The sequence below is a fragment of the Dromiciops gliroides genome, chromosome 3 (assembly GCF_019393635.1).
Source record: "Dromiciops gliroides isolate mDroGli1 chromosome 3, mDroGli1.pri, whole genome shotgun sequence".
NCBI lineage: Eukaryota > Metazoa > Chordata > Mammalia > Microbiotheria > Microbiotheriidae > Dromiciops > Dromiciops gliroides.
Genome location: NC_057863.1, coordinates 74,492,093 through 74,516,701, shown reverse-complemented (window position 1 = coordinate 74,516,701; position 24,609 = coordinate 74,492,093). Strand labels below are relative to the sequence as shown.

The window sequence follows — 24,609 nt, the reverse complement described above, 5'->3', positions numbered from 1 at the left end:
CTTATTAGACATAATTTTTTTCAAAGACATGGTCCATAAAGAGTACATGGAATATTTCTGCATTTCAGTATTTATGTGTTTTATTGGACCATATATCAAATGGACAGCTTTTTGTAGTTTTTCTATATAATATTAAAATATAGGCAGGCTATTCCTTAAGTGGCCAAACGTGATCTATGTTTTCATTGTTCTGTTTATATCCTTAACTTTTTTCTTAAATGTGTCCATCTAGTATATTTGTACAAGTCTAAAAGAGATTCATAGATGTTCTCAATGATTATTAACCTTTTATCTATGCCTTGATGTTGACTTTTCTTTTAAGTGATTAGCTGATATGCCCTTTGTTGCACATACATGTACATATACACATTTTCAAATCAATATTGTTATCATTTCATTATTTAAAGATGATGTACTTTGCCTGCTTTTCTTTTTTCTATACTATTAGCTTTTCTTAAATAATGACTGTCAGAGCTACAGAACTCATGACACAATCGCTCCCAAAAACATCCAAATAATGCCATAAGAAAATGCCTGGAGCAGCAAAACTCACAGAAGAATGTGCTAAAATCATCTTCTAACCAAGAACGACTTGGAGGTCAGAAGGAGGGAGCTGCTGTGCTGAGACAGGAATCGAGCCCAACCCCACAGTCACCCTGACACAGATCCAGTCCCAGGAAAGCCTCACCAGAAAAGGAGACCCCCCAGAGCCTCTGAATGTGCTGAAGTGCCAGTGTCATCTGGAACTAAGCTCACAGTCTTGTGAGTGGGCTGAGCCCTGGGCAGAGGGAAGACTACAGGGGTCTATGCTGGTGCTAAGGCAGAACTTGGATTTCACACCCCTGCTGAGAACCAGGTGGTAGGCTCAAGTAGCAGTGGCCCAGCTGGGGGAGGGGCACAGGCTCATCATAGCTAACAACCACAACACACAAAGCTGGTTAATTAGCAAGTTGGTCTGGGGTCATCTAAGGACCAGGGAACAGGCCAGGCAAGTGAAGAACCTGATCCTCCTTAAATCATACCACCTGGGACTTCTTAAGCTTGGGATACTGTAGCCTGGAAACAGTGTGCCACTTTAAAGAGCTAAAAGTCAAGTAAAAGAAAGGCAAGATGAGCAGACAGAGAAAGGTGAGGACCATAGAAAGTTTCTTCAGTAACAAGGAAGAACGAGGGGCACCCTCAAAGGAAGATGTCAACATCAGGGCCCCTATATCTAAAGCTTCCAAGAAAAATATGAATTGGTCTCAGGCCATAGAGGTGCTCAAAAAGGACTTTGAAAATAAAGTTAGAGAGGTAGAGGAAAAAATGGAAAGAGAAATGAGGGAGATGCAGGAAAGACATGAGAAAAATGTCAAAGCTTGAAAAGTCAAATTGGCCAAATGGAAAAGGAGGTACAAAAGCTCTCTGATGAAAATAATTGCCTAAGAACGAGGATTGAACAAATGGAAGTCAGTGACTTTATGAGAAACCAAGACACAATAAAGCAAATCCAAATGAATAAAAAAATAGAGGGCAATGTGAAATATTTTCTGGGAAAAACTGCTGATCTGGAAAATAGGTCCAGGAGAGATAATTTGAAAATTATTGGTCTACCTAAAAACCATGATCAAGGAAAGAGATTAGACATCATCCTCCAAGATATTCTCAGGGGAAATTGCCCTGCAATTCTAGAAGAAACTAAAATAGAAATTTAAAGAATCCACTGATCACCTCCAGAAAGAGATCCCAAAAGGAAATCTCCTAGGAATATTATAGCCAAATTCCAGAGCTCTCAGGTCAAGGAGAAAATATTGCAAGCTACAAAAAAGAAAGAATTCAAGTACTGTGGAGCCCCAGTCAGGATAGCACAAGATCTAGCACCTTCTACATTAAAGGACCAGAGGGCACGGAATATGATATTCCAGAGGACAAAGAATAGGTATTACAACCAAGAATCACCTACCCAGCAAAACTCCGCATTATCTTTCAGTGGAAAAAATGGGACTTTAATGAAAAAGAAGACTTTCAGATATTTGTGATGAAAAGACCTGAATTGAATGGCAAATTTGACTTTCAAATACAAGACCCTAGAGAACCATAAAAAAAAAAAATGGAACTGGGGAACATACCTGGGGTCATACTGTCTTGTGTCTGAGGCCTGGTTTTGGCTGGGATCCCCCTGGGTCCAGGGGTGATGATTTGTCCACTGTGTCACTTAGCTAGGTGAGGACATATTTAGGGTTAAATTGAGGGGTGAATGGAATTCAGTGGGGGAGGGGGAAGGGCAGAGGTGAAATCCTACATGAAAGAAACAGGAAAAGGCTCATGGAGTGGGGGAAGAGATGGGAGAGGAGCAGGGCAGTAAATGAATTTTACACTCATCAGAAAAGGCTCAGAGACCTTAAACTCATCAGAGCTGCCTCAAGGAGAGACTAACAGACACACCCAACTGGGTGGAGTAATCTATTTAATCTGGGCAATAAATGAGCCCAACACTCCTCAGAATTGGCTCAAAGACCTCAATCTCATTAGAATTGGCTCAAGGAGGGAATAATGTACACACTAAATTGGGTGGAGTAATCTCTCTAACCCTGCAGAAAAATAGGAGGGGAAGGGGATAAAGAGAGAAGGGCAAAAGGAGGAAGGGCAGAGTGAGGGAGGGGACAGACAGAAGCAAATCCCTTTAGAAGAGTGATGGGATGAAAGAAGATGGATAATAGAATAAATACCATGGGGAAGGTAATAGGATGGAAGGGAAACAGTTAACAATAGTAATCATGAAAAAGAGAAAAGGGGGAAAAATTTTACAAAACATATTTATAGCAACTCTTGGTGGAGGCTAAGAATTGAGAATGAAGGGAATGTCCATCAATTGAGGAATGATGGAAAAAGCTGTGCTATATGATTGTAGTGGAATGGTCTTGTGATACAGGAAATGAAAAACAAGATGATCCCTGAAAAACCTGGAAGGACTAATGAACATTGATGTATAGTGAAGTGAGCAGAGCTGGGAGGACATTGTGCATAGTGACAGCAGTATTGTTCAATGAGCAATTGTGAATGACTTAACTACTCTCAGCAATGCAATGATCCAAGACAATCCCAAGGAACTAATGAGGAAGCTTACTATGCATCCCTATAGAAAGAACTGATAAAAATCACACTTGTGGATTGTACATATATAACCTGGTTGCAATCTTGTGGGGGGGGGGGAGGAAAGGGAGGAAGAAAAATTTGGAACTCAAAATCTTATGAAAATGAATGTTGAAAAGTACCCTTACATGTAACTGGAAAATAAAATAAATGCTTGTTGCTGGAAAAAAAGATTACTGTCATTCCTGCTTTTTTGATCTATTCCGAGTAAGTTCTCTTCTAATCCCTAAATCTGTATAATTTTTTAAAGTTTTAAATATGTTCCTAAAGTTGTTCAGTTTCTGAGGTTTTAACATATTAAATAGATAAATTGACAGATTTAACGCAACTCCTGTCAAACTACCAAAGGGCTCTTTTACAAGACTAAGCAACATAATAGCATTAATTTAGAGGTATCAAGAATTTAAAGAAAAATAATGAATAGGGTGGCATAGAAGTCTAACATTACTAAGGCAGAAGAAAGCAAGACAAAAAGCAAGCAAAGAGTTGCTTTTAGTTTTGTAAATACATGAAAAGAAACTTTTATAGGAAGTTAGAGGGACTCATTTTTTCAAAAAGAACTACTAGGAAGACTGGGGAAGGGTTGGGTAGAAATTAAATTTATACCATATCCCAAAATGAGTTCCAAATTTATAAACAATATATATTATTACATAAGTAAAAAAAATTAAGAAAAGAAGTATTTTCAGATCTGTAATTTGGGGGGATTTTCGTAATCAAGCCAGAGACAAGGGAGATCACAAAAGACAGAATAGTAAATAATATAAATATTATGCAGAATATAAATATATAAAATTTTAAAGCTATTTCATGAACAGAATCAGTGGAATTACATTGATTCATCAAAAAGACAGACCATTGAGAAGAATCTTTGGAGCATCCTTCTTTTTTTAAAAATATAAACACTTTTATTTAAAGTTTTGAGAGAGGAAAGATCCCATATATACCAAAATAATAATAACTACATTTTTATGATAGCAAAATTACTTAAAACAAAGAGTACTTGTAAAATAGAGAGTGGCTATAAAATTCCACATGCATACATACATACTATCTGTATCTATATCTATATCTATATGCATATATACATATATATTATAGAATGTCACTGCACCATAAGAAGAAACAATTGGGGAAATTCAAAGAAAATTGAAAATATTTATTTGATCTGGAATAGTCAGGCAAATGTATTTCTAAAGATTTAAAATTAACTAGTTGACCTGGGATATGAGTCCTGAGTACCAACTCATAATAACACCTCTATGATGTAGACTAAGTTCATGAATAATTTCAGAAAGATAGTTCCATATTTTGAATCAAAGGATCTGACTTCATATCCTTGCTCTGTTATTTATTATTTTGTGGCTTTGGAGGTTAGACCAGTATTTTTATCCTCAGTGCCTAACACAGCAGGTTCCTAATGTTTGAATGAATGATTTGCCTACCAAAGTTGTTGCTTTATAGCACAAAATCTCTGAATACCTCCCTTCCCACCAGATATTCTCTAAATATAATATTGCTCCAAATGTAATGTTTAGGTTTCTCTTTAAAGATTTAGGGGAAGGGTAGGGCAGCTAGGTGACATAGTGGATAGAGCACCGACCCTGGAGCCAGGAGGACCTGAGTTCATATCTGGCCTCAGACACTTGACACTTACTAGCTGTGTGACCCTAGGCAAGTCACTTAACCCCCATTGCCCCGCAAAAAAAAAAAAAAAAGATTTAGGGGAGGGATCCACCCTATTACATCTGCTAATTTACTACCTGCTTACTCTTTTTGATCCTTTCACTGAAAAACAAAATTTGTTTGTTTTTTTCAATTAAGGAACGAATCTTAGAAATGAACCTTATATTTCTTTGAAAATCTGAAAGTGTATCACTGAGCTTTCTCAGTTTCTTCCAATGATTATGACATATGAGTGTGATTTACCTCATTTTCAGATGTGGTATTCATGTCAAAATGGAAATTGAGTGAAATAACATGTCTAAGCTATTCATACATCTATAAGCTTAATAAAGAGAACAAATAGTCATGTTCTCAATGCTTATTCTTTAAAAAAAAATCTTGCCATTTTAAAAGATAACAACTCTGATAGGAATTCACTAAAGAATCCATCTCAAATGTTCATGTTCTTGTTTGGATTTGCCTCTCGTTAAGGCAGTCGACAGATTGAAATATTAGTAACCTGAGTTCAGTATGTAACAAAAAAAAAAAGTGAAGAGATTCGCTTTCATCTTAGGAACAAAGTTGAAATAGAAAAGCTTTTTCAACTTTTCCTAATTCATGAAACATTTATCTTTGAGTCAGGTTTTGTATAGTAGCACAAATGTGGCCTGTCGGCATTTCTATTATAACCCCCTATTTCCAAAGCTTTTCAAGTGAACCTTAGAGGTTCACTTTGAATTAAAACTTGGCATTTAGGATTTGGTGTGGAAACTACATTTTCCTTACCAATTAAATAAATAGTTTGGGGGTTCTTAATTTAGAAAAGGATTCAGTGTAGAAAGGTATATTAATGCAGTGGTGAAATTGAGATTTAAGACATGTAAAAGACCAAAAATATGCAAATTTCAAGTTCACTAAAAAAAAAATTAGCACTCATCTTTGCATGTACAGTTATACATTACTATTTCAGACTTTAATTCTCATAGATAATTAACAAGATAACTTACTAAGATAGCTTTTCAAAAACTAATTACACGTTTTTAGGTGTTAGCCTTTATTGTCTTTGAAACTCATTTATTTCTACTTCTGGGGATTTCAGAATTTGAAATCCTCGGCATAATTTTTTTGAAGTTATAAGAGGACCAAGAACTAATGACTGTGGAGCAATACTGAGATGATGACAGAAATGGCTTGTCAGATTTTTATGAAAATTTAAATTTGGGGAGGAAATTTCATACTTTTATCAAGTAATTATTCACTCAGATTCAGTCTACATGGAGAAAGTGGTAGTTTAAATTTTAATAAAATGTATGGCAACAACAATGAATAAGTAACATACAATATGTGGTCACCTCTATAATCTTCTGTGTCTAATATTTCCCCAATGAAACATTGTAAAATGGCTTTGTATGACTCTATAAACTCTTAAATCAAGAATATTTCCATTTGTAGATAGCATTAATCTTTAGATAGCATTGTAATGATTCTTACACTTTATATCTGGTTAAGACTAAGTAAAAATAGGTTCAGCTAGGAGGCTCAGTGGATAAAGCACCAGCCCTGGAGTCAGGAGGACCTGAGTTCAAGTCCGGCCTCAGACACTTGACACTTACTAGCTTTGTGACCCTGGGCAAGTCACTTAACCCCAATTGCCTCACACACACAAAAAATACCTACCAACGTAGTATCCCAGTTATAGCATTCTGGTATTTCCTGTACAGTTTGTGGGTCAATGCTCCAAATCAATCAAAGAATTAAATTGGAATACCAACATGAAGCACCCCGAAATCCATCTATCGTCAAATTTCTGACTCTCATTTCGGAATGTTTCAGGTCCCCTATGGTCTAGTAACCATCCCATTGGCATCTCAACAGTATCATCTCATGTCTGCAGAAGGGAGGATAATGACATCAAAATAATGAAACAGAAAATGAGATCTGTTTCACACTAGAAAATGTTCTCAGTATTATACACTTGAATTTGATAGTAATTGGTGATAATTGGTAGTAAAAATTAAGGATTATGTTTGGTATGCTCTTTGATTTTTCTGTACTATTAAAAAATCCTAGGGGCAGCTAGGTGGCACAGTGGATAGAGCACCAGCCCTGAATTCAGGAGGACCTAAGTTCAAATCCAGCCTCAGACCCTTGACACTAGCTGTGTCAAGGCAAGTCAACCCCAATTGCCTCACCAAAACAAACAAACAAACAAAAACCCCCTACATCTTCTTTTTAGTTCTGTTTTCCCTGTGCTGGAATATACTGCAAACATTTTCTTGTTTGACTACAACTGATTTAATATTCTATTATTGTTGTTGTTATTCTCCTAGGGTTGCTGTGCTCAATCCCTCTATGGTCACATGCATTCTATCAATGATGCTACTTTCACAGCAAGGGTGAGTTCAGTGCTACTGTTGTTTTTATTTATTGTCTGATAGATGCAAAGTGATTTTTAGCAAATCAGGTTCTATTGTAACTGCTTGATCTCATGGATGTTTGTTTATGTGACATGATTATGTAGGGGTAAAGGGGAGGCTGAGGAGACAAAAGAAGAACAAGCTGCACATATATGAAATGCAGAATGGTTTGTTATGTATAAATACAATGGCCAAAGCTCTGTAAGGAATAGTGAGTGATGTGTGACCAGAAGGTAGATAAAAGATGACCAGTACTTAACATGTGAGACAGTCATTTAAATAGATAAATATCATAAAGCAATGGTGATGGGCAGCTAGTAAATGCAATGGATAGATTCAGGAGGACCTGAGTTCAAATCCAGCCTCAGACACTTGACACTTACTAGCTGTGTGGCAAGTCACTTAAGCCCCATTGACCCACAAAATAAAGAAATAAACAAACAAATCAAATGAATGAATGAATAGATAAATAGATGAATCAATGAATAGACAAATAAATAAATAACAGAGCAATGGTGAGGGAATCTTCAGTTATATCCAGTACTGTTCAATCCCTTATAACGAGTTGGATACTCTAAAAATAAAGATATGGAAAGAGATAAACTTCAGATTACAGTCACCCACATAAGTTAAATGATAAGAAAAACCTAAGTCTATGAAAAGGATAAAAAAAAATTCAAGTATAGAAACTACAGCAGAGAAATCTGAGGGATGTCTTAATAACAGTCATCCATTACTTGAAATGCTCTTCTATAGGGCACAGCGATGAACTGTTTCCACATACAGTGATGGAAGAACAAAAGGGCTTGGCCTTAAACTGAAGTATGGGCATATAGGTTATGAAAGTCAGTGTGCCAGAGTGAATAAAGAACTAACTGTGTCAGGAAGACCAAGGTTCAAGTCCCACCTTTGACATGAACTGGTCGTGTAACCCTAGTCAAGTCACTTAATTAGTAGGTGTCCCTACTAATATACCATGACATTAAGTTATAGAACATTTGTTTATCTATCTGCCTTATTACAGTTTCCTGTACTAGTGCAATCACAGACATGGATATATGAGGCATTGGGAAGGAATACTGGCTTTGGATGGAAGGACTCCCTTCTCTTTACCCTCCCTGTTACTTCATTTACTGATCTTAGCAGCTCCCATGGATCTAATTACTATCTCTACACTGATTACTAAATCTTCCTATCCTACCCCACGTTCTCTGCCAACCTCCAATCTCACATCTCCATTATCTTTCCCCAGAATCCTCTCCCCTCCTCCCTTCCCTATTACTTTCTACTCCCTCAGGTTTGTGCCCTAGAAGTAAGCCTGGATTCATCACTATCTTTAACTTTCCTACATCCAATGTGTTGCCAACATCTGTTGATTTCATCTTTGCATAATCTCTTGACTACATCCCCCTCTTTCCTCTGATATTTCCACCACTTTAGTGCAAGCTCCCATTACTTTCATAATTGTAATAGCCAGCTGGTGGGTCTGCCTGCCTTAACTATCTCCTTACGCTAATGGGCCCTTCATTCACCCACTGATGTGATTTTCCTAAAGCACAGTTCTGATTATATCACACCCCACCATCCTATTCAGTACACTCCCATGGCTCCTTATTGCCTCTGGGGTCAAATAAAAAAGTGCTCTCTTTGATATTCAAAGCCCTTTATCATCTATCCCCCTTCTACCTTTCCAATCTTCAGCTGTTCCATGAATAAGACAATCCATCTCTCAGATTATTTTTTTTTCCTCTGGTCCCATCTGAAACACTCTCCAATTACTGACCTCCCTCACTTTCGTGAAGTTCCAACTAAAATTCTACCTTCTAGAGCAAGCTTTCTCCAAACACCCTCAATTCCAGGGCCTTCTCTCTGTTAATTATTTCCTATTTATTCTGTAGGTATTTCTTTATCTCCTCCTTTATATTGTGCACATATAAACACATGTGTACACACACATACATGTCAGTGTATATATATATATATATATATATATGTGCAAGTACATTGAAAAAATAGTTATACCAAATCAGTTTATACAGTCAGCATATTTTAGAGAAATACGGCATTTTAATGTAAAATTATATTTTGTAATGTAGAAAATATTTTTGTCATGCAAAAATTTAAGTAATTACATATTGAAGGGAATGCAAAAAGGTGGGGAAATGTTGATTGTCAAACATAGGCAGTTGGGCTTAGCACAAATAGGTCATCCTACTGACCCATGCATCATTCCATTTCTTTCTTTCTTTCTTTCTTTCTTTCTTTCTTTCTTTCTTTCTTTCTTTCTTTCTTTCTTTCTTTCTTTCTTTCTTTCTTTCTTTCTTTCTTTCTTTCTTTCTTTCTCTCTCTCTCTCTCTCTCTCTCTCTCTCTCTCTCTTCCTTCCTTCCTTCCTTCCTTCCTTCCTTCCTTCCTTCCTTCCTTCCTTCCTTCCTTCCTTCCTTCCTTCCTTCCTTCCTTCCTTCCTTCCTTCCTTCCTTCCTTTCTTTCTTTCTAATTTTTTTTGGGGAGGCAATTGGAGTTAAGTGACTTGCCCAGGGTCACACAGCTAGTGTCAAGGATCTAAGGTCAGATTTGAACTCAGGTCCTCCTGAATCCAGGGTCGGTTTTCTATCCACTGTGCCACCTAGCTGCCCCCATCATTCCATTTCTACAGCAGCTTTTACTCAGTTGTACAATGTGAAGTGGAGAAAGTCTCCACAGGAGGCACAACTCTTCCCTCGCCTTTTCTACTCCATGAAATTCAGTTTCTTAGACCCAGCTGAACAGCTTCTAATAGCTGATGTTTTTTCCACCTGTGAAGCCAGAAGTGGAGCATTAGCCTCAAACAAAGTACATTTTTAGTGAGATCTCCTTGTTATATCCTCTCCCATGACCTACCCCTCCTCATTGGTCCTCCTGGAGAGGGAAGAGAATTGATAGGCTTTGCAGCAAGTTCCTTGACTCTAGGTGATTCGAGACAGGGCTGCAGGTAGTTGCTGTAAATTGGGAAGGATCAGGTTGTCCTACCTTAAAGCACCTGCATCAGTCCTGTCACATTAGAGCTACTCCAGTGGGTTTGTGAGTACGCGGGAATTTGGCGCTGCTGGAAGAAGGTCAGAGAAACTTACAATTTTTCTAGAGTACTGTGCACAATTAGAAGCTATACTCAGTTTTCACACAAAGCAGATTAGGGTGATAAAATGAAGCCTTATCTGGGTCAAGAGAGTATATAAACTAAATTCTGATTTTCTTGTAAAGTACAAAACTTATTTTCATATTCCTTGTCTCCAAATTAGCTCAAAAGTCCAAAGTCTCTAGGTTGGAAGATTAGTTATGTCTAGCTTCAAAATCACAATATAGTCAACATTTTCCTACTGCTACACAGTTAATCCATCCTTGAGAGTAAGGGAAAAATGTTTACTCAAAAGAAAAGTTGATGACTATAGTTGAAATTGTGCTGGTATCACTGTTGCCATTGTGGGGTGTTAATGGTGGTTTCAAACATAACTATATTTAAACAGATTTATCATGGGAAGGGATATTTCATTTAATTGACTCTTATGGGACAATTAGCAGAAGAATATTATATTATAGCTTGGTTCCAGATAGTGGGGGAAAATGTTGTTCCTGGTAGGATAAGCAGTGGTTTAAATATTATGTGATACAATAAGACTATATGATACTTGTTTCCTGTAAAAATTGTGTTATGTAGTTTGCTTTTTAAACCTGCCCTAGTATAATTGGAAGAAAGCTGAAGGGAAAAGAAATGGAGGTTTCTTAAGCTGGGCATTTAATTTGGATGAGAGACATCACAGCTGTTGCAGAAACACAATTTATCATTCTAAAGAAGTAAATTAATAAATATGGAAACAAAGCAGATTTGATTAAATTAAGGGGAAGAGTGCAATTATGGATGACATACATTAATTGTACATGTGACAAAGAGTAGCAGATGAATGGAAAGTACAAATACCAGATGTCAGATCTCCTGATTAGTTCATCTTGAAATACCTTGTTAGTCCAGAGAGGGAGTATGAAAATGTGGTACCAAAACCATGCTCTAGGCTCTCATTAAAAGTTTCTATTAGTGATCTTCTTAATTGACAATATGTAGTAACTACAAAGAAGATGATAGTTTATTAAAACCACTGGCACTAAAAAGACATCCTTTTGATCAGCTGGGTAGATTTGAACAGCTGAGCTTCCTTATTCTTGAATAACTTACCTACCAGTGGAGATGAGCAACTTCTGAGGTGTCAGGAGCCTGAGCTTTGCCAAGGACATCCAGGTGCCCCTAGGGAACACAACAGTATAACACAATCCATATGAATAAGAAATAGCAGACAGTGTGCAAATGTATTATTTAGTGCCTCTGTGGGAAGTCGAGATTTTAATTATTTAATATTAGCTTTGCTAATTGTTTGGTGCCCTCAGGAATATGCATTAAAGTTATATTACTAGTGAAAACTGCATTTAGATATTTACCATAAACACAGTTTTAGAAAATGCCACAAGTTGAACTTTGATAAGTAGGATGTCAAATACAGCACTGTCAGCCTAGTGTGATCTTAAGTCACAAGGCAGGTATGCTTAGTCCTAAACAGCTAGATGGTAATTGAGTTTTTCATAATGTGAATTATGTGCATATATAATGATTCGAATTATAGTATCAGATCTTGTGACTTCATTTATGATTGCTTTTTCTGCTGGAAATCTCTTCTAATATTGTAGAGTTCATTTCATGGCCACATATCCACCAAGCCTCTCTGTGAGTTAATAACATAAAGACAAATATTGTGTCCAACAAAAGTCTTATTCTTGAAGGATTCCTGAAGATTTGGGGTTCTGGAGGATTAGTATAGCAGAGCACATATTCAGAAAGGTCCTGCCAACCTGGAAAGGCTTTGAGGAAAGGCCTGGAGACAGACTCTCTTGTCTTCTATGGACCACTGTTTCTAAGTATGGTGAGATTCAGGCTATCAGACAGTGTAGGCCATCAGGTGATGAAGATCATGAGATTAAAAAAAGCAAAAAAGGACGGTGTAGGCCCCTCCGCTTCCACAGCCAAAGTTGGGGAATGGCACATAGGGCACCGATAGCTGCTAAGAATCAAACAGTTCTTAAACTGCCTACAAACAATAATTGTTGGTACTTTTAGCAAGCAATATATATATTTATTTTAGTGAGGCAATTGGGGTTAAGTGACTTGCCCAGGGTCACACAGCTAGTAAGTGTTAAGTGTCTGAGTCCAGATTTGAGCTCAGGTCCTCCTGACTCCAGGGCCGGTGCTCTATCCACTGCACCACCTAGCTGCCCTGCAAGCAATATATTTTTTTGTTTTTTTGCGGAGCAATGGGGGTTAAGTGACTTGCCCAGGGTCACACAGCTAGTAAGTGTCAAGTGTCTGAGGCCAGATTTGAACTCAGGTACTCCTGAATCCAGGGCCGGTGCTTTATCCACTGCGCCACCTAGCCGCCCCCAAGCAATATATTTTTTAACCATGGACAAATGAGTTTTTACTGTAGAAATGAATTATATAGATATTGACATCCTTGTTATAAGGAAAACCAGAGGACATAAAGAAATTACAGTTCAATAGAAGGACATGCTCTACTGCCACTGTTTCAGTTTTCTGTCTGTTTCTTGTAAGTGCCAGCACCAGACTATGGGTGGGTAGATAGCCCCAGCCTCCAGACACCCCCCTTTTCCCTCCCCACACCCATAATTGACTAGCTAGTGGCATAGGGAACTATAGTAGAGGCTGAAGATGGCAGGGCAACTACTGGCCCATGAGGTGAAGTTGTGTCACTAGATGCCACTTGAATAGGAATATGCTTGAAATCTGAATATTCTGGAAATACAGAGCTGTAGTTTATCATCCCTTCATTAATTATTATGAAGGCATCTGTGAGGGTGGGGAATCAAGCACAAAAGAGGATGGAAAAGCTGTCAATGACATAGACTTCTTTATTGAGGAAAAAGTTAACATACAACAAAATGGCCAATCTGAAGTGATATTTATGGAGCCTAAAGGCAGAATCTAAAGATCATCATTTTCTTTTGAATGGAATTCTACTAAATAAACCAGAAAAAATACTATTGAAATGATGTTTGATTCCTTCAATGTTCGAAAGCTGTGCAGGCTATCCTTGCTTTAGCTGAATCTTGCACATCAGGTAGGAAAGTAGAAACTGACTGTGCAGTTCTAGACAGTAAATGTGACATCATTTGTGTCATTCCAGTTACTGAAGAGCCACTGAAATAGCTGGCTATTGGGAGCCATATCAAGTATATTCTGATTGCTAGAAGACATAGAACATTTCATTCACCAGTTATTAAGAGAATGAAAAAGAGGAATTCTTCCTAAATAATCTCTGGAAATATCTAAGATAGTGAAGGAAGGATATAGGTATGTCTGTCCACATTTGTCAAAATAATTTAACAAGCATGACACACACAGATAAAAGTGGATTGAACCATATGTCAGAATTAATGCAATATCAAAGAATGAATTTTCTGTCGGTCCTGATTATGAATGATTTCTAGGACCAGAAATCTTCTTTCACCCAGTTAATATATGGAAAAGTATTTACCATTCTTGTAGTAAATTCCCTGCAAAAACTTCAAATAAAACAGGAATTCCTTATAGATTGATAGATTCTCTGGAAGTTGTGACTGACATTTCATAGACTATATTAAGCTTTAGAATACTACAGGACATCCTCAGTGAAATACATAATCACTCTAAAAAAATTGGCATGATATGCACAATAATATAATGTAGTTAAAAGGGAGCCAAATATTGTCTAATAGAAAAAAAAATCAAGTGAAGTATACCTACTACTTCATGATGGAGGATAACTAGTTCAAAATATTGTAGACATTGTCAGGGTTCACTTTATTGAATGATTTCACTTTATTGGTTTTCTTTGTTATAAAGGAAGCTTCAATTTGGAAGGAAATAATGATATTATAAACAGAAGAACCCAGCCATATAAGAAACTAATACCAATCTAGATGAACCTGTAGAGACTTGTTGTGTTCTTAGGCTCCATATACAGTTCAAAATCATTCTGCCTCACCCTAGAAGGGTAGAAAACATTTACCTAATTAGGACAGTGGGTTAAGTGCTGAGCCTTGAGTCAGGAAGACCTAAGTTCAAATCCATTCTCAACTTACTTGCTATATGACGCTGGGTCAATTACTTCACTTCTGCTTACCTCAGTTTCTTCAACTTTAAAATGGTAAAAGTAATTCCCTACCTCACAGGGTTGTTGTGAGCACTCAGTACAGTGCCTGGCACATAATAGGTACTATATAAATTGTAGCTATTATTCAGTTGCAACATATCTCTTGCATATACCTTTTCCTTTCTTCTCCCACCCTAACTTAGGCTCTGCCCAACTCTTCTTCCTAACTGCGTTCATTTCCCATTTCAATTCATCCTTCATATTTCTGCCATTGGAATCTTCCTTATGTTCTGCTCTGTTCAGGTCACTCCTCTAATCGTTTTGAGATCCATTGGAAATATATCCCAGAGAACTGAACATTATGTTTCAACCAGTGTGGATGCCAGGGAGTGGATTTCTTCATTGTGGTTATTCCCTCAAATAAGCAAACTAATGAACACTCATTTATTAACCACCTACTATGTGATAGGTACTGAACTAAACTTCTGGGATAGGGATTATATTAAAATAGTCCCTGACCTCCAAGAGCTTGCATTTTCAAGGAGAACATGTGTACCCTAGTGCATATGTGTATGTATTATGCATGTAAACATATACATGCACATATGTATTGTGTGTATATGTGTTTAAGTATATAGAGAATATAAGTAAATGAATACATGGCAGTTGAGGAGAAGGATTATCATGAACTTCTGGGGAATAATAAGGAAAGGCTTCATGTAGAAGGTCCAGTTTGAGCCAAGCCTTGAAGGGAACCAAGGTATTCTGAGAGATGGAGGCAAGGAGTGTGAGCATTCCTGGTATGGGGGACATGGACAGTCAGTGTAAAGGCACAAAGATGGGACATGGGGTGCCATGTGCTATGAAAAGCATGGAGGCCAATACATCTGAAACATAGTGTATAGAGAATTGCGGGTAAGAATACTGAAAAGATAAGAAGGGACTCACCTGCCAAAAACTTTGAAAGCTAGACAGAGTTGTACCTATCTGAGTCTAGAGGTAATTTATTGAGTAGAAGGTTGTTATGGTTAGACATGCACTTTAGGAAAATGAATTTGGCAAAGAGTGAATTGGGATGAGAAGAGACTTAAGTAGGAATAGAGTGACTAAATAGGAGGCTACCACAAAAGTTCATCCAAAGGGCAATAAAGGAAGCCTGGACTAGGTCATTAAACAGCACTTTTAATGGTCTCAGGGCTTCCCTATATCCTTCCTTCATAAAAGCCCATATTTTTAATAGTAACATTCTCTTGGTGAGTCTCCATGGCTACAATTCATGAAATGTTATGATTTAATGAGAATCAAATTACAGGGAACCCTAAAAGAAAAAAAAACACTCTTGGTGGGGATAAGTAGATTATAACATATCACAAGTAATAACTTGAGTACAAAACAAAAGTGACATAACGATAATGAGCAAAGGTCCTACCAGAAAAATACATGTATGGTCAGGTATGATAGTGAAAACAATGCATAGCCCAATTGCTGCACTAAGATCCATAAAACATTAAGGGACCTAGAAGAAACCTTCCAATTTATTACATTGATGCATCATTGAGGATTTATGGAAAGACATGGAGAACATTTGAATGGCATGAGAAGACTTGGCTGCACTGTAATCTGCATAGCTTGGAGGGGGGTTGAATGACAACATTGATAAGATTATGCATCCATTGCTGCATCAAGGTAAGAATACATCACTAAACAAATGTTTATTAAGCGCTTACTATGCACCAGGCACTGTTCTAGGTGTTAGGGATACAAGTACAAAGGATGAAAAGAAAAAATCCCCACGTAATTAGGGAAACAAGTACATTAAAAAATGCTTACAAGCAGATATAAAGTTTAAATATATATATATATATATATATATATATATATGTATGTATGTATGTATGTATACACACATATATACACAAAGTGGCTGAATACTAGGAAATTTAGTAGGGATGGCACTGCACTGTTGGGATACCAGGAAAGTTTTCATGTAGATGTTGCTTCTTGAATTGCACCTTAAAGGAAGGATTCTGTAAAGTAAAAGTAAAGAAAGAATGCATTCTAGGCACAGACAATGGCCAGCAGAATGGTGGTAAGATGAGAAATGGTGTTTCACAAGTGAGATAAAGCCAGTTTGTCTGGATTGTAGATGTGAGAGTAGAAATAATGTTCAACAACACTGAAAAGGGGCCAGATTGTGTAGAGTTTAGCTAAAGACTAAACAGAGGAGTTCATATTTTATCCTAGAAGCAATAGGAAACTACTAAAGTTGAGTAGGGGAATCATATGGTAAATATCTAAGCTTAAGGAAAATTACTTTGGCAGCAATGTATAGGATGGACATGACTGTTGAAAGTCTAGAAGCAAGAAGACCAATAAGGAGAATGTTCAACCTTCTCATCCATACCTACTGGCTTCCCTAGCCTCTTTCAAGTCCCAGTTAAAATCCCACTTTCCATGAGAAGTCTTTCCCCATCCCTCTTAATTCTAGTGCCTTCCTTATTTTAAATATTTCTTTTTATCTTGTATATAATTTGTTTGGACTTATTTGTTTGCATGTTATCTCCCCAATTATGTTGTCTTTTGTTTTTCTTCTGTCTTTTGCTTTTCTTTGAATCTCCACAGTAGTATGTAACACAGTGCCAAGCACATAACAGATACCTAATCAATGTCTATTGACTGACTTATTGTTGCAATAATTTATGATAGGCTATAAGCACTATGACAGGCACTAGGGTAGTACCTGTCTCAGTAGATTAGCTATATGAAATAAGGAAGCGTGAGGATTCCTGGATAATGTCAAGGTTATGAACTTATGAAACTGAAATGATGGTGGCACCTTTGACAGAAATAGGGAAGTTTGAGAGAGGAGAGGGTTTAGAGGGAAAGATAAGGAGTTAAATTTTACCTATGTCAAGATATCTCTTCAATATCCATCTCAAAATGTTCAGCAGGCATTTGATAATGCAGGAGTGAAACTTGGGAGAGAGAATTGGGCTGCATATATAGATTTGGGGATCATCTGCAATCATGGTAAAATTCATAGGATATGATTTGGACACTGAGAAAGGCAGTATAGAGAGAGAAGAAAAAGAGCTTGGACAGAACCTTGGGTAACACCTACAGTAGGAAGATCACAGGATCAGACCATTGAGAACCTCAAAGGAATCATGGAGATGAAGTAGTCCAACAATGTTATTTTGCAGATAAGAAAACAGAGCTTTATGAGGAATGTGCCTTTTCCTGAATAAAAGCGTTTTTTTTTCATTCCTGTGTTGTTGTTTCATTCATTTGTTTTTGCATTTAGAGTCCATAAGTTCTCTATCTGGATGTGGATAGCATTTTCCATTATTATTCCTTTGTAATTGTCTTGGATCACTGTGTTGCTGAGAATAGCTGTCATTCATAGTTGATCATTATGTAATATTGCTATTAGTGTGTACAGTGTTTTCCTGGTTCTGCTCATTTCACTCAGCATCAGTTCATACAAGTTTTTCCAGGTTTTTCTGATATCTGTCTGCTCATCATTTCTTATTGCACAATGATATGTCATTACTTTAATATAACACAATTTGTTCAGCCATTCCCCAATTGATGGGCATTTCCTTAATTTCTGATAGTTTGCCACCATGAAGAGAGCTGCTATAAATATTTTTCACATGTAGGTCCTTTTCAATTTTTTATGATATCTTTGGGATATAGACCTAGTAGTGCTATTGCTGGATTAGAGAGTATGTACAGTTTGTTTGCTCTTTGGGCATAGTTCGAAATTGCTCTCAATATTTCCATTCCTTTCTATATGAAAAACCACATAAAGAATTACAAGTCATGGGATACATCTAAGCATTTTCATGTAGTAGAACCCCCTCATACAGATGAGAAAACTGAGGTCACAAGAACTTAAAATGTGCAAATAACACATCTCCTGCAAGCCAGGGAGATGTTTTTAATATAATTTCTCTAATCGCTCTCATACATGGTAAGCCCAAAATTGAAGCAGGTATTTTCTCAAAAAAAGGAAAATTCTGGCATTGTATTACAATTCTGAGTAACACACTTTGGAAGTGTATCGAGTGTAAATTTTCCATTTTAGAAGTATAACTGTAGCTAGATGTTGCAAAAGCAATTGGATAGAAAACTCGGTAGCTATAATCTCTCTTATGCCATCAAAGTACATTTGTGAACTAGGAAGATATCCAATTTTTTGTAGCTTGAATTTTTTTATTAGATCTTAGGTAGTTTACCTCGATCTTTCTATCTGTATGTGAATATAAGTACTTGTATTGATATTAATTTTTCCTCAAAAGATGGCTAGAAGTATGCCTTTCCACTTACAAGGCTTACAAGGAAAAGTTATTCTATCCCCATTTCATTAAAGGACCTTGAATTTCTGAATTTTGTTTGTTGTCCAAGCTCAAAGAATATGTATCAGTCTCCAGGCATTTTATGGAAAGAAATGCAAATAGCATTTGGGTCAGCCATCCATTGATCCCGTGAAGGACAAATGATGTCAGGCGGGACTTACAACAAAAAGAAATTTCAATTTTGTTTACTTCTTCAGCAATCCAACTTGATGTCAGCTACTATTTAGCTGGGCCAATAATATTGATATTTAATGTCAGTTCTTATTCATTACTGCACCTAGATGATGCATAAGTTATAACTTTTAGGTGTGATCTGAACTACAAAATATTACCCAAGGTGATCAGGAAAACAAAACAAAAGAAAACATCAGAGTAGCCAATAGCAGAAAAAAGTAGTAGGCTATTTTGTTACTTTTATGCTATATTTGAGGTATCGTTTTATTTTGCAAGGATTTAAAGTTTGTTTTGTATTTCTCAAAGGTCATCATTGTGGTATAAACTACCTAGAATTTCATGAAGTAGATGAATTATCTTGAACTCCACATCCTAAAATAATAAATAGAGATTTTATGTCCATGAAAAATTATTCCAAAGTAAAAAAATATCTTTCATTTATATAATGATTTGCTGTTTCCTAGTGGTTTCATACATGTTTTCTTAGTTGATCCTCCCAACAACACTATGTGGCAGCAAATTGACAGCTAAGTGGTGCATTAGTCCTGAAGTCAAGAAGACTAGAGTTCTAATCTAGTCACTTAACCTCTCTCTGCCTCAGTTTCTTAAACTGTAAAAAATAGATATTGATTATCCATAAGAAAACAATGAGAGGGTAAGTAAGCTACACAATGTTATTCAACCAATAAGTCACATGGTAATGTGTTGTGTGGTACATTATTCATTCAACAAACATTTATTAAATGGCTACTATATGCCAGATATCACAGAAAAAAAAATAGTCCCTGATCTAAAGGTGTTTATATTCTATTAGGATGTGTGTGTGTGTGTGTGTGTGTGTGCGCACGCACGCGCATGTGCCCAGAAACTATACTAGCTCAGAGATTGATAATTTGACATTGACTGCCATGGGCAGTTATATTTAAAACCAAATATTGTCCAGTTCCTGTCATTGTGAGTTTTCTTTTGTAGCCCACTTTCACCTCTATAATTTTCCTCCATGACCCTGACATGAGCTGTCTGAGTTCTTAATATCACTTTATACATCAGTTTATTAAACATAGATCATTTATCTGGATCCAGAGCAGATTTGGGGCTTAAGAGGCCATTTGGTACAAACCCCAAGAGAGGAGAGGAGAGGAGGGAAGGGAAGGGAAAGGAAAGGAAAGGAAGGGAAGAGAGGGGAGAAGAGAGAAGATTATATTTAACCTATATTACTATGAAAAAAAAATGATTACCTAAGAGGTTCTTATAGATAAAAGCAAACAAGCAAGTATTTTCTTTTTTTCAAGCATTTTCAAAGACCTGAACAATTTTTTGCAAGAAAAGAAAATACATTATCTTATAAAGAAGATATCTTTCTTTATCTAATTTTGTTTTGCTATGGGAAGTTTAAAATTATCACTGACTAGAAAGAACATTTGAAAAGTTGTTTTCTTAATGACTTGGTTTTGTCTGTGTTCCAGACATAGTCCCTTTCTATGTTTGTGCATCCTTCAGAATTCCACCTTCCCTTATAACAGATAAAATACATTTAGGGAAAAACAATTACAATGGTTTCCCTCCATATGCACTCAACATTCTCCCTCACTAATTCCATACCTCTGCTACAAATATAGAAGTATGTTTAATTATTTGTTCTTTGGGACTAAATTGTACATTACAGTTATTTAGAGTGTGGCCTATTTTAGTGTTCTTTTCATTTATATTATTTTAGCCAGTAATATTGTTCTCCTGGTTCAGCTTACTTCATTCTATATGGGTTCATATAACTCAAGAAATTTTTTTCTTCTTGCTTTTTCAAAACATCTTTAAAAGTAAAAAAAAAATCCTTAAATTTTTACTGTCTGCTTAAATGTGTGATGGTTCCATGATGGAAATGGGACACCATTTTCCAATGGCCAGTTCTCTTAGCAAATTATGTAACTGCATAATTTATATAGAAAAGGAAACATGGCATCATGGATAAAGGGCTAAGCAAAGAGTTATGAAGATGAAGGATTAAGTCCTATTTGTGACACATAGTAGCTTTGTGACTCTGGGAAAGTAATTTAACCACTCAGCCACCTGCCCCCCACCCCAATGCTGTCTATAAGTTATAAAGATATTGCAGACCTGCAACCATAGAGAAAGATTTCCCACTGGGAGATTGTTTATTATGTAAACAGTGAAATCGCAGGTGTTAAGAAATACTGCTACCACCCAAAAAAAAAGTAAATGCTTTTTATTACCAAGGAGAGTTTCACATCAATTTTCAAATCATTTTAAAAATTATTTAATATCAACATTGTAATAAAAAATTTAAATCAGTGCTGCTTATATAGGATTTTATTTTCAGTCATTTCAATTCTCAATTCCGTCTGACTCCTCATGACCCCATTTGTGGTTTCTTGGCAAAGATACTATAGTAGTTTGCCATTTCATTCCCCAGATCATTTTACAGATGAGGAAACTGAGGCAAACAGGGTTAAGTTACTTGCCCAGAGTCACACAGCTAGTAAGCGTCTGAAGCCAGATTTGAATTCAAGAAGATGAGTCTTCCTAATTTCAGACCTGGCACTCTATCTACAGTATTACCTACCTGCTTCACCTATAAAGGACACAGGTAACAAAAAGGCATTTTCAGGTCTCAAATTGGGTTTGGTGAAATGAGTTGCATCACTAAAAAAGTCAATGTTTTTCTTTACTTAATGACATAAGTTCTGGTTAATTAAAAAAATAAACAAAGGTCAGAAATACCAAGTAATTTGAACCTATGTAATATAAAAACAGTTGGTTTGTTTACTTAAAAAAAATCAATTACCCTCATAATTCAGTTTCATGAAGGTCCCAGAATGGGGGATTTCACTATTTTTCTTTTTAAACTCATCTTGATAGTATGGTATTTTATAGCCATTCCCATCAGAGCAGTAAGTATGTTCTACTCATAGCTCATTTTTCCCAGAAATCTTATACCAGAGGAAGCCCCTTGTTTCTCTCTTTATAAAATTGTAACCTATTCATTTATTTCTTTTGTGTGCGTGCATGCATGTGCTTTCATAAAGCCATATTTTCTCTATATTTTTGTTTTTGTGGTTTTTTATATTTTAAATTATATTAAAAATATTGTTGAATTATTTTAGGGCAACAGAGCTGTCAGGGCATTATCATCCATTAAACTAATTTTTGTAAAAGACTCTGTTTTTGTGAAAACATAGTTTTTGAGGCAACAAGATTAGCTTTGTGTAAAGATATATTATGTTTATGCTGTATCCAACCCCTCAGTTCAGATCAGAGGAGGAGTACAATAAGCATCCTAAGGTAACCTAGGTCAACCTTGGTGATCACCTGAAGGAAGAGGGGATGAGATCCCTAATCATGACCATAGAGACCTATCTAGAGCGGAAGTTCTCAAATTGTGATCTGTGACCCTTGCAGGTCCCTGAGACACTTTCAGGAGGTTTGTGAGGTCAAAACTATGTCATAATAGCAAGATGTTATTTGCCTTTCCAACTACTCTCTTTTCCAACTAACTGTCTGATAGAGGCTGGATTTTCTTCATATACAATAACAAAAAATAAGATGTCACAATGAAATGAATGAGGAAACAGATATGAGAATCCAATTGTCTTCTAAAAAGTCAGATATTTTTAAAATGTGCAGAAATAGATAAATGACCATTCTCACTGTTTTTTTTAATATTGATATTTTTATTAAATTCTTTCATGTTACTATGTAATTATTATTATTTATAAATAAATCTACAAAGAAATATTTTAAAACTATCAGTTGTAACTTAATATATTAAATATTCATAGATATAACTGATATAAACTAAAGCTCTTTGGGCTCCTCAATAATTTTTAAGAGTATAAAGGAGTTTTAAGACAAAACATTTTGAGAATGACTGACAGAGCATCTGAAGAACCAGAGTACCTAGAATTGTGCTTGGCACATGACAACTACTCAACAATTACTATTAATTAGTTGATTGATTAATTTAGGAATATCAGGAAGCTATTGGTATTTTAAACAGATTTATATGGACATAAACATATGTAAGTTTTTGTGTTTGTAGGTATATATTTGCCAATATCTATATATACACAGGCATATATCTATATAGGTGTGTATATGTGTGCATTTTATATAGATGTATATGTGTGCACATGTACACGCACATATGTAAATTTACATAAGTATATATATATACACACATATCTATATGCATATATATCAAAAATAATGAGATCTTCTGAAGATAACATTTAAATATAGGCAGAAAAAAAATAAAGATAGGCAGATCCCTTGGATTATGGCTTAATTATGGTAGTTGTATAGGTTATCCTATAAATATAAAGAATTACATAGGTGTTCAGATAATATAAGACATTAAAAGATCATAATATATGAGGGAGTAATGCTGAATGCATCATACATTGTCTCTGAACTCTATAATCAAAAAAATTAATTGTCACACCAATTTGCCCATAAGTGTAATTACAAGAAAACTTGATTATCTTTTTAAATGTGATTTTGTTTGCTTAATTGTGTGTTCTTGGGTGAATGTGACCCAATATATCCCTACTTCAAGAAGTGACTGCTGCTTAACATGCAGAACTACAAGCAATGCTGAAGACTTTGCCCTTCCTTCTCAGAGGAGAAGAATTAATTTGTACATCCCAAGCAGGCACTGCAGCAGGAAAAAAAAAGGTTTTAAAAATTACACCTCCTGGCAGGATTAGTTAGAATTTCCTATAGCAGATTTATAATGTGGGCTTGGGGCCCAGCCCAAGTCTTTTTCTCTTTTTTTCCATCTTTTAAAAAATTTCATCAACTAGCTAAAAAACTCAAAATTTTAATCTCAGAAGTAATTTTGTTTAAAAAAAAATCCAAATTTCAGTCAGTAGCTATTTATATCTTCCAAAGTTAACAAAATTATTTTAAAACTCTTTTAATATTTAATATCAGCTTTAATGTTACTTTTTCATGGACTGGAGACCTAACTGCAAAAGGAGTTAGTGATTTCCAAGTACCTTTTGTTTTTATTTCCTTGTTTGTCTGCAAGCTGAATGGCATCTCTGCCAGCTGTCTGGTTCTCATGGAGGCTTAAATATGGGCTCATTTTTCCCATTTTGGTAAGTGTTGGGAGAATCACACTCCTATAATTGAAGGAGAAGAGCATGGCTAGATGCTATTTTCCACCAGAAGAAAAAAAAGAATGACCATTAAGAATACTTAGTACTTAGTTCAGATGCTTCACTATAAAGGTATTTCTAATTACTTAAATATATAATTTTCTATTGACCTTTTTTCTTTTGTAATATTGTTTTCAATTAAAATTTGTATTTTCTTTCCATTCATTAAATATAAAGGAAAACAAAACTCTCATAACATGTATGCATACTAAATAATAAACCAGGAGTCCAGAGTACTAAAAATGAATCACACTCCTTCATCTTTTGCCAATGAGATGATGGACTTAAAGTCCATCATGATACATGTATATTTGGTCATGGCAAATATGGGAATTTGTTTTGTTGAATCATACATTTTCATTGTGAGTTTTTTTTTAATTAGGAGATTTGTGGAAGTGGCATGTGGGAAAGCAAATAAACACCTTTAAAATTAATATTTAAAATATTCAATAAAATCTCTTAAATTTTCATTTATTAGCCACTCACCAAATAGATGGCCTCATTCTACAAAGG

The 24,609-nt window shown here is 35.8% G+C and overlaps 1 protein-coding gene across 1 annotated transcript in view; it reads left to right on the top strand.

Moving 5' to 3' along the window:
- SPAG16 (sperm associated antigen 16) overlaps positions 1-24,609 on the top strand; it is a 1,175,972-nt gene that overhangs the window by 795,934 nt on the left and 355,429 nt on the right. Inside the window, exon 14 of the mRNA XM_043996008.1 lies at positions 7,128-7,193. Within this exon, the coding sequence (XP_043851943.1) occupies positions 7,128-7,193 (66 nt within the window). The remainder of the gene's footprint in view (positions 1-7,127; positions 7,194-24,609) is intronic.